The sequence below is a fragment of the Manis pentadactyla genome, chromosome 2 (assembly GCF_030020395.1).
Source record: "Manis pentadactyla isolate mManPen7 chromosome 2, mManPen7.hap1, whole genome shotgun sequence".
In the NCBI taxonomy this organism is placed as follows: domain Eukaryota; kingdom Metazoa; phylum Chordata; class Mammalia; order Pholidota; family Manidae; genus Manis; species Manis pentadactyla.
The window spans coordinates 101,810,969-101,821,183 of record NC_080020.1 but is presented as its reverse complement, the minus strand read 5'-3'; the positions used below and the strand labels follow the sequence as shown (position 1 = coordinate 101,821,183).

General features: G+C 43.3%; 1 protein-coding gene across 4 annotated transcripts; it reads left to right on the top strand.

Moving 5' to 3' along the window:
• Window positions 1–248: 248 nt before the first annotated feature.
• FST (follistatin) lies at window positions 249–6,741 on the top strand. 4 transcript variants are annotated; one of them, XM_036900379.2, is made up of 6 exons: window positions 249–720; window positions 2,556–2,747; window positions 3,175–3,393; window positions 3,725–3,949; window positions 4,615–4,842; window positions 5,570–6,741. In XM_036900379.2, the coding sequence occupies exons 1-6, from the start codon at window positions 633–635 to the stop codon at window positions 5,650–5,652; spliced, it is 1,035 nt and encodes a 344-aa protein (XP_036756274.1). In that variant the 5' UTR covers window positions 249–632; the 3' UTR covers window positions 5,653–6,741. The 4 variants fall into 4 exon arrangements, with proteins under 4 accessions (XP_036756274.1, XP_036756275.1, XP_036756276.1 ...); XM_036900380.2 differs by having other exon boundaries at window positions 4,612–4,842; window positions 5,547–6,741; XM_036900381.2 differs by lacking the exon at window positions 5,570–6,741 and adding an exon at window positions 5,302–5,537 and having other exon boundaries at window positions 250–720; window positions 4,612–4,842.
• Window positions 6,742–10,215: the final 3,474 nt, after the last annotated feature.

Sequence of the window (10,215 nt, the reverse complement as noted above, 5' to 3'; positions counted from 1 at the left end):
TCGCGGGTCGCCCCAGCTCCACCCGCCGCCTGCCCCAGCGCCCCCACCTCACCCCCCCCTCCCGCACACTTGCACACCCGCCACCCCCGGCGCGCCGGCGCTGCTGGCGAGCAGCGGCGTGCAGACTTGAAGTGGGTGTTCTTCCCCACTCCCCACCCCCGAAGCGTAGCCCCCACCCCCCACCCCGGTCGCCTTCCCCCTCCCTCTTGCTCCTACGCAAATAAGAACTCAGCGATTCCCTCCTGCCGCTTTGATTTCGGGCACCTCCAACAGATAATTAGGAAGGGTTTCCAGAAGGTGGGAAATGTCACCTGATTCACACTGAACTTTTAAAAGCTCCCCACCCCCAAGAAGCGGCGCACACCCTCGCTCGCGGCCGCCCTCCCACTGCCCCACACACTGGGAGACCGCCCACCGCAAACCGTGGAGACCCCCGTCTAGATTTAAAGCGCGGCTGCGCCCGGCTTCTGACGTCCATTGAATCGCGCGGGCGGCCGGCGGCGAGCGCGGGGCTGCGCCGGGATCGCTGCGCCCTCCGCTGATTGCCTCTGCGACGCGCGCCGCTCGCCCAAGCCACCAGCCGCTGCGCCCGCTCCCCGCGCCGCCGCGCTCGTCGCCCCGCGCCTGTCCTCATGATGGTCCGTCCCAGGCACCAGCCCGGCGGGCTTTGCCTCCTCCTGCTGCTACTCTGCCAGTTCATGGAGGACCGCAGCGCGCAGGGTAAGCGAGGGGGATGCGCTGGAGGCTTGGCTGAGGGCAGGGGTTTGTACTTTCTGTCGTCTCCATGGGTCTGTTCTGAGCAACGCTGCTCTCAGATGTTGGACCAACTTAGCAACTCCGGGATGGAGAGGAGTGGGAAAACTGAAGGCAGTGACACGTTAGGACTGGGAGCCGAGTTTGGAGTGCGGTTATCCTTTAAAAGGAAAGGGAGTGAGCTGGAGTCCCTCAGTAGTTACGGTTAGATGCTCCAAGTTATGGACATACTCAGTTTTGATGTTATCTCCCCTGTTTGGCTTTTACGAAGGGGACAAGCATCAGTAGCCCGGAGATTTCAGTCAACCCATTTGCAAGCTTTCTTACTCCCACATCTTTTGGGTACTTTTTTAAATGACTGGGGCGGGGGATACTGAAATTTCTTCGGTCGCTGGGGAACGTGGTTTCAGAAACTTTGCCCAAACTTGGAAATGTGGGTGCTGAAATTTTTAGAGGGAAGTAGCTTTCTGCCTAGTGGATGCTTCTTCTAACCCCCTTCCTTCAACCCCGCAAAAAAAACAAGAAGAAGAAGACCCAACAAGTTATTATTCCGGAGTGTTTTGTGTAGTTTACCATTTTTTCCCCCTTTGCCGCATTCCTCTGTTGGCTTTCTGTAGAACAGTGAGGAGCCCACAACTGGCGTAAATTCTGAGATGCCAATTTCTAAAGTTTGTTTTTTAAAATCAGATTCATTTCGTCTTTAGGCAGATTTTTTAAAAATAATAATGGTAGCTTGCTGTCCAGTTATTGTTAGTTATAATGTATGATTCCTGAGAAGTCTTCCTAACCAATATCCGAGCCTTGAAAGGGGGAAGGGAAAAAATGACTTGCAAAGATTTCTTGGTAGGTAGGAGATAGGTGTACGTTATCGTGAAATGGTAGGAAGCCTTTCCCCTTTTCTTTTTTCCCCTCTACTTTCCTTGAGACAGACGTGTAACTTCCTTGCTTTAGCGTTACCATTTTAAGTCTCTTGCAAACTGCCCCCCTTCCCCGGGCACTGCCCCTGGCCGCCTGCACCGCACTACTCTGAGTAGCCCGCCCTTCGGGGCGAGGCGCTGCCTGGGTGTCCAGGACGTGGGCGCCGGGGAAAGCAGCCCTCGGAGATTTCGAAAGATCGCGGTGGCCGCGAGCGTCCTCTGGGTCTGGCGGATTGCAAAACGCGCCGGCCGGGCGGGCTGCCTCGAGGCCGCGCGGGGCAGCTACGGGCAGGGCCCGGATGCTTTTTTGCTTTCATTTTTCACGAGTGCCTTTTGCTTGATTTGTTCCTGAGTATGTATGTCTGTCTCTGTCTCTCTCCCTCTCTGTCTCTGTCTCTCTCTCTCTCTCAAGTTCTCCTACTTTACTTTCTTAACCCGTCACAAATAATACCCGTACCGCCTACGTGAAACCAACATGTAAAAACATCCGTCGCATCCTGTTTTTGTCAGGTTCTTTAATCTGCTCTTCGAGTCGCTGCAGGTTATGAAATGGGACGAATAAAAGTAAACAGTCTAGTAAAAGTCAATGCAAGCTGCACGTGTTGTGTCTGGGTCACTGGTGACTGACACTGATATGGCCGGGGTGGTCTGGCTTCTCGCTCTCGCCCTTCCTCCCCCTTGCCCACCTCCCACCTCTTCAGTCTTTGCTTCCCTCCCTTTACCCCCCTCACTCCCTTCGATTTATTCTGTCCCATCTCTCTTTTCCTCCTCCAAGGTCACTCTCCATCCCCGCCCCGGTCTCCTTCCTTCGCACGTTGGCTGCCTCCCTTACCCTCCCTGCCCTGCCGCTTGCTCACCCACCTCCCCACCTCTGCCTCTTCACAGCTGGAAATTGCTGGCTCCGCCAAGCAAAGAACGGCCGCTGCCAGGTCCTGTACAAGACAGAGCTGAGCAAGGAGGAATGCTGCAGCACTGGCCGTCTGAGCACCTCGTGGACCGAGGAGGATGTAAATGACAACACGCTCTTCAAGTGGATGATTTTTAACGGGGGTGCCCCCAACTGCATCCCCTGTAAAGGTAGGACTCTTGCTCCCCAATATGCAGACCCTCAATAGAGGGCGTCTTACCCTCAGCTTCCCCACTGCGCAGCTGGGGTTTGAAACTAGGAAAGCTTTGTTCCTGGGTTCCCCTATCTTCCACCAGCCCTGGTTAAGCCATTCAGGTGAATCTTGCCTGTAACACACTACAGGCAAAACAAGGTCCGCAGAGGTTCCCAGACTTCTTAGCAAGCCAACCCGCTCTGTTTGAGAGAGATCTTGGGTATGGGGTAAGCCCACTGTTCCCCCATCCCACATACCCCAACATCTGAGAAATACCCTGGACCCCTCCAACTGTGTGCGTGTACTCATGGCTGCATGATTGCACAAGGCCCTGTCGGCCCTCCTTGGCTGACCTGCATGCTGCATGGCCCTGCTTTTAATCCATGCCTCTTTCCAACTCATAGAAACGTGTGAAAACGTGGACTGTGGCCCTGGGAAAAAATGCCGCATGAACAAGAAGAACAAACCCCGCTGTGTCTGTGCCCCAGATTGTTCCAATATCACCTGGAAAGGCCCAGTCTGTGGGCTGGATGGGAAAACCTACCGCAATGAGTGTGCGCTCCTCAAGGCCAGATGCAAAGAGCAGCCAGAACTGGAAGTCCAGTACCAGGGCAAATGTAAAAGTAGGTGCTGCTTGGTTCGCCTCCAGCTTTCTCCATGAGTCAGAGCCACTAGAAGACCCCTTGGGGATGGTTTAGTCCATAGTAAGAACATAATAATAATACTAATAATGACACCAAATAAAGGAACCTTTTTCTGACCTGTAAATGACTCCTTAAGAAGACAAAAGGGACCAACCTAGAGTCATAAATTTTCTCTGGAAAACCACAGGGCTCCCAGGTTGTTTTGAAAGCTGGGTGCTTCCCCTTTCCTGACTTCCTTGGTAATATCAAATGCTTACTCCCTAAGGCCCAGAAGTTGCTTATCAGTATGCTTTTCCCCTCTTTATTGCAGAGACTTGTCGGGAAGTTTCCTGTCCCGGCAGCTCCACATGCGTGGTGGACCAGACTAATAATGCCTACTGTGTGACATGTAACCGGATTTGCCCAGAGCCCACCTCCTCTGAGCAGTATCTCTGTGGGAATGATGGAGTGACCTACTCTAGCGCCTGCCACCTGAGAAAGGCTACCTGCCTACTGGGCAGATCGATTGGATTAGCCTATGAGGGAAAGTGTATCAGTAGGTATTCTGGATTGTGGGAAGAAAAGAGAAAACAGGATAAAAAAAGGCTAGTTCTAGTGTTAAAACTGTGGGGTTAACTAATAAGTCCAAAGCCTGCCCAAATGCATAGTTTTACCAAACAAAGAAATATTGTCTGGTTTGGGTAAACTGTTGTGACCACAGCATTCCTCAAGGAAACCATTATCTTCCAGAAGAGTTGGCATATATATTGAAATACCAGCAAGAGACAGGAAACAATTTTGGTCTTAGAAAACTTAGAACTCACTCAATTTTACACATTGCTTTAAGTGCTAGACTTGCTGGGAGCAAGAAATAATTACTTAACAGTTTCTAAAATCTGTTACCAGATTCTGATAACTGATGGAATTCTTTCTTTTTTAAAAGATCTGACTTGTAGGAAATAATCAAATACATATTTAACTCAAGGATACTGTGAAATCCTGTTCTAAAAAATGCACTTTTTTATGCACTGTTATAATACATAGGAAACTGTATGTGTGTGTGTTTCAGTTTCCATTTTAATACCAAGCATTTTTGCATAATAATTGTCCATTATCCCCATTAGTGTATAATAAGTTAGTTTACATGCATTGATAGTGACCTAGAGAAAGGGGGAAGGGGGAAATTAATTCGCTTACCGTGGGTGTATTATATCCTAGAAGCAAAGTCCTGTGAAGATATCCAGTGCACTGGTGGAAAAAAGTGTTTATGGGATTTCAAGGTTGGCAGAGGCAGGTGCTCTCTCTGTGATGAGCTGTGCCCTGAGAATAAGTCTGAGGAGCCTGTGTGTGCCAGTGACAATACCACGTACGCCAGCGAGTGTGCCATGAAGGAAGCTGCCTGCTCCTCAGGTGTGCTGCTGGAAGTAAAGCACTCCGGATCTTGCAACTGTAAGTGTGATTTTTTAACCTTGCTGCAATTTAAGGCTTTCCCAGGCAAGCCCTAGGAAATGGAGATGTAAAAAGCATAAAAACCTCCCCGTACAAGCCCATTTCTGTTTACATAAGGTAGCTGCTAAATTTCACCAGCAGTTCAGTAATCCACAGAAAAATTCCCTGGAATGTTTCCTGTCTTTTAGGATTTGTCTGATTATCATCAGTGGGGTTGCCTCTAAAATTCTGTTTCTAGTCATTTGCCCCTAATTCTGCTTTAGTAGTATGCTTTGCTGTTTGCTTTATTAACACTTGAATCTCAACTAACTGCTTCAAAAGTTGATGTTTTTCTTTTTCAAAGACAGCTTTATATGATCACACGTGGGCTGCTGCTTTTTGCAGTAGCCTCTACTAACTCTGAATTAAGGACCCAAAGCAGTTATACCTAGAACACGAGCGCTTTTTATCTAATTTCAGGAATCTGCCCGTAAAACCTGAGCCATTGATTCTTCAGAACTTTCTGCAGTTTTTGACTTCATAGATTGTTTTTTTTTTTAAGTTTTGTAAAAGTTATTGCATAACAGCAGATGCCAAAAAAATTAAAAAAGCATCTCACTGCAAGTCACATAAAAATGCAACGCTGTAATATGGCTGTATCAGAGGGCTTTGAAAACATACACTGAGCTGCTTCTGCGCTGTTGTTGTCCGTATTTAAACAACAGCTCCCCTGTATTCCCCCATCTAGCCATTTCGGAAGACACCGAGGAAGAGGAAGAAGATGAAGACCAGGACTACAGCTTTCCTATATCTTCCATTCTAGAGTGGTAAACCCCCCACCAGTGTTCAGTGTTGACATAGCCTTTGGGCAGGAAAAAAAAAAGGAAAGAAAAAAATATATATTGTCCATACTGTAAATAAGTGTATGCTTATTTATTTGGGGGGAAAACTATACATAAAGGACCTTTGTCCTAAAGCTCTCTCCCAGGTCACCTTGTTACTTACTGGACACGGAGAGGCGGCCATTGTGAGGTCTACTGGATGAGGCCCATAGTTGAGACTTGTAGACATTTATTTATACTGTGTCATGTTTTATAATTTATACATAAAATGTCTGGTTGACTGTACACCCTGTTTTTGAAGAAATTTATTCGTGAAAGGAAGAGCAGTTGTTATTTATTGTGAGATCTCTTGCTTGTAAAGTAAAAGCTTTTTTTCCTTGTAAACCATTAAGTCCATTCCTTACTCTTCACTCACTCATCTGTCCCCCATCATTTCACTGTTGTTAGACTCTTACCCGCTTTAACAAACTTGCATGTCAGTTTCTGTCATGTTTATTTATTGGATTCTCTGCTGCCTGTTCTGTACATACATGATCCCTCGGGTTTTGTTTACAAGGAATCTTGACTGACCAAAAGGCATTATAACTTACTCAAATAGAAGGTACAGAGGATACATCTTTGAGGAAACTCCTGCTGCAGGTCTCTTGTGATGAAGACATTTGTGGGAGAGGGTATGTTAGCAATGTTAGATTTCTAATGTACTTTTAACATGTTACAGATCCAAAGAAATTGAGGGGTAATGGGAGTCGGGAGACCGAAAGAAGGGGAATACTATACATTCAAACTGTTTTAGGTGTTTCCTTTAAGCTAGTCTGCTGTACCTTTTAAATTTGTTCTTTTTCAACCAATGTGTCACTTAAAAATTGTATCAAAGCTTTATCAGTTCAAGTTTCTTGCTTTTCATAATACTTTTTTCTGATGCAATTTTATATTTTCAAACATGGCAAGTTAAATATAAATTCATTTAAATATATAGTTTTGTACTTTTTTACCATGTAAATGTGCAATGTATATAAAAGTTATAATGTGTATTTGTAAATAAATGATGAGTGAAAAAATAAAAAAATTTAAAAGCCAATGGTCTCAATTGCTGATGATGTATAAGAAGTTGTTGGGGTCTTTGAGTGAAAATGTATATAACATATTTGCTGAGAAATAGAGTTATCACTGGAATTAAGTGGTTGAGACAGTAGAAGTTCCAAAGCAAGGTAAATCACAAATCACCTCTGTAGAATTCAAAATATAAAGGGATCTGAGGCCCAGCAACCCCTTTGTAGGAGTGAGAGTATAGCTGTCACTAACCATGGGAGGAAAGAAAGGAACTGTAGATGTGGGTTCCTCCCTACAATACACCAAACCTAGTTTACCCTTTAAAAACACCATCTTAGCTGTCCTTGTTGCAAGTTCATCTCCATAACCTGGGGCGCTCTTTATCTTTACAGTGGATCCTAGATCTTTTTTAAAAAAACCAAGCACAATACAAAGAAAAGTGAAAATAATGTCTGACAGCACATTCTAGAAATCAGTATCAACTACAGAGATAGGTATTATGGTGCTGAGATTCTAAGGACTTGGTGAAATGAGGATGGGATGGGGCTGGATTTCCACACTGATGTCCGTGGTTCATAGGGAATAAGTAATCACATGACAGGAAGACGTCAATATTCTGCAGTTTACATTAGACAGCCAAGTCACTATGAAGAGCCTCAGACTGGCATTTGGGGCATTTGTTCGTCCCTGTAATACATAACTAGGTAATCACAAATTTCCAGTGTATTAAGTGCTCATTCATTGCCTAAGCATATAAAAAATACCAAAGAGGTGGAAGATAGAAGGAAATGAGGCTTAGAACTGTGGAAGGGAAAGAGCAAACATTGCCAACATTGCTAAACGAGTAAGTTATTTCAAAGATGTGATTCAAGTACTGTTAAAAAGTGGATCGCATTTAAATAACTATTAACTGATTAGAGAATACTGTTTTGCTCTCAACTGTGGTCACCAAATGAGGAATCTCATGGAAGAAGAAGGGCCTCTTGGGTAGGCAGAATTTGTATAATGATTAGAAGCCTGTAGGGTTTTGTTAGCCTTCAGCCCCGGGTCCCACAGAAAGGGGAAAGGGAGGTGTAGAAGACAAACAGGCTGCCATTAACCTCGGTAAGACAAGGGTCGTAACTTCTCCAGTGTCCGGAGCTACTGGCTTGCCAGTAGGAATGGGCTCTCGGGAGAGGAAAGAGCTGGCAGATACGGTTTCACAGCTCTTCTTGGAGTTGATTTGTTACTTTGTCCTAGGATGGTATAGACACCTTTAAACTGCCATTGACAATCAGAGTTAAAATGTCAAATTTAACAGGCACCCATGTGTGTCTTGGCAAGGGGGAGTGATAAAATCAACAGCTTGTCTTTTAAACAACATCCGGGTTATTTATTTAAAATTTTTATTTCGTATTTGTCAGCATCAATCATTCTTCTCAAACGCCAGACAGTATCTATCTCATTTTCCTTCTTGGACTTTTCTGCTTTTCCAGTAATCCTGCATTAGGCTAATTAGTACCAAAAAATAGAAGTCTCCTTTAATATCAAAATTAGATTAATGTCATTAGGCTATTGTTAGAATTTCAACTGTGACTCTAAAAAAAACAATTCACTTAGACATACAGTGTAATTAGTAAAGACAGTTGCTAGTCACCAGTTTTAATCAGTATGACTGCATCCTCATCATCATTAGAAATTGCAAAATGCCAAGCAATAATGAAAAATCAGAAGTCTAATTTTCATCAGCTGTCCACTTAAACTAAGGTTTTTATAGGCTGTGGGAGTATGGTTCCTAGAGTATGGAAAAATAAAATACTATGGCATGATTAGAATTCTCAAACATGACAGCTAAATGCAAAATCTGGATCCTGTACCCAAGGGGGAAAATGCCATAAATAGCATTACTGGGCACTTGACAAAATTGGAATGCTGTCCACAGATTAAAGTATGGTATCGATGTCAAAATTCTTGAATTGATTACTGTACTGTGGTCATGTAAGAGAATATTCCTATACTCTGGGGACACTGAAGTGTTTAGGGGCAAGGGCCAAAATGTATGTAATTTACCTTAAAATGATTTAGAAAGAAAAAAATCAAGTTTTTTTTTCATATGTATTCAAAGAGAACACATAAATGATAAAAGAAATAAAATATAAAGGGAATTTGAGTAAAAGGTATATGAATGTTTGTAATACTAACTTTATTTTTGCAACTTCTCTGTAAGCTTGAAATTATATCCATATAAAAAGTTTAAATTTTTAAAAAGTCGTTCTGAAGAAAGGGAAGTACACGGTAGACTGCTTCTTCCTTTCTCCAGGGAAGCAGCTGAGATATCAGAATCATTTAAAAAATCATTTGCGTGACTAAAAGACTGGGAAATCATTCCAGTGACCCTACCAAGACCACTTAAAGAATCAAAACTGTCAATGAGAGAATTCCTGACACCTAAACCACAGCTGAACTGAGAAACAGGCTTTTCTTTCTGAAATCATCTTAAAATTTAGAGTGATTAATAGCTTTGCTGAAACACTCCAAGTACCCAAAACCCCAGTTCTCCCCACTGCTGGCTATATATGATTTGGATAAGTAATTTAACCTTTCTGTGCCTCAGTTTCCCTATGTATATAATCAAGATAATGAAAGTGTCTCCCTCATAATAATGTTGTGAGGATTAAGAGATAAGATGTGTAAAGTGCTTAGATAAGTGCCAGACACATTTTTTTTGAAGTCAGTAAATAGGTGCCCTCTAGGATTCGAATAGTTGCTATTAATAAAAAGGTCATTGTGTCTCATAAACCAAACACTATGTTGAAATGCAATGAATGAGGAATGGGACCAGTCAAGACCAGAAGTCAATCAGATCAAAAATTGTAAACAATTTTTTAATAAAAGGCAAATATAATGTTTAAGTATTTTAGCCATGTTAGTATCTAACAGAACTTCATGAAATTCTAGGTACAATAGCAAAAGTGCAGAGGTCAAAATAACAGGTATAGATACATTATTTTCCATGGATAATTAGAAAAATTCACTCACCCACAAACATTTCCAGAGCCACAAAATATGCCCTTTATCCTTTTATTCACATACCCAACACAATCCCTGGTAATAAATTAAATAAATCTTCTTTAATTTTGATACAATTTCCTGTAAGAGGGCTTCAAATTCCTAAACATAGTGATAAACTATGTCCAAAATATCGAAAATCCTAATGTAAATCGTACAATTACCAGATATAAAAGGATGGTATATTAATAAATAAACTTATTTTTTAAAGAACATTTTTCAAAACTTGGGTCCTAAATCAGATACATTTTTATTCTTCCCATTCCACTTTCCATTCAGATCAGCATACAGTCATTTTTCAGCCAAAAATTGTCATGTAAATAGACTCCAGGCATGCCTGTCCTGTGTATGCAGCAGACCTGCCCAGACATGTCTGAATCCCAGCTCTATTTAGCTGGAATCTCCCCATGAGCACTGAATGGTCCCTAGGTTTTGCCACCTTGGACCTCAGATA

Excerpts from the sequence above, each read along its gene's own strand:
- FST (XM_036900378.2), top strand. The coding sequence starts at position 633 with ATGATGGTCCGTCCCAGGCACCAGCCCGGCGGGCTTTGCCTCCTCCTG. Across the intron at positions 2,748-3,174 it reads CAACTGCATCCCCTGTAAAG|AAACGTGTGAAAACGTGGAC; the intron begins GTAGGACTCTTG and ends TCCAACTCATAG. Across the intron at positions 4,843-5,569 it reads GCACTCCGGATCTTGCAACT|CCATTTCGGAAGACACCGAG; the intron begins GTAAGTGTGATT and ends TCCCCCATCTAG.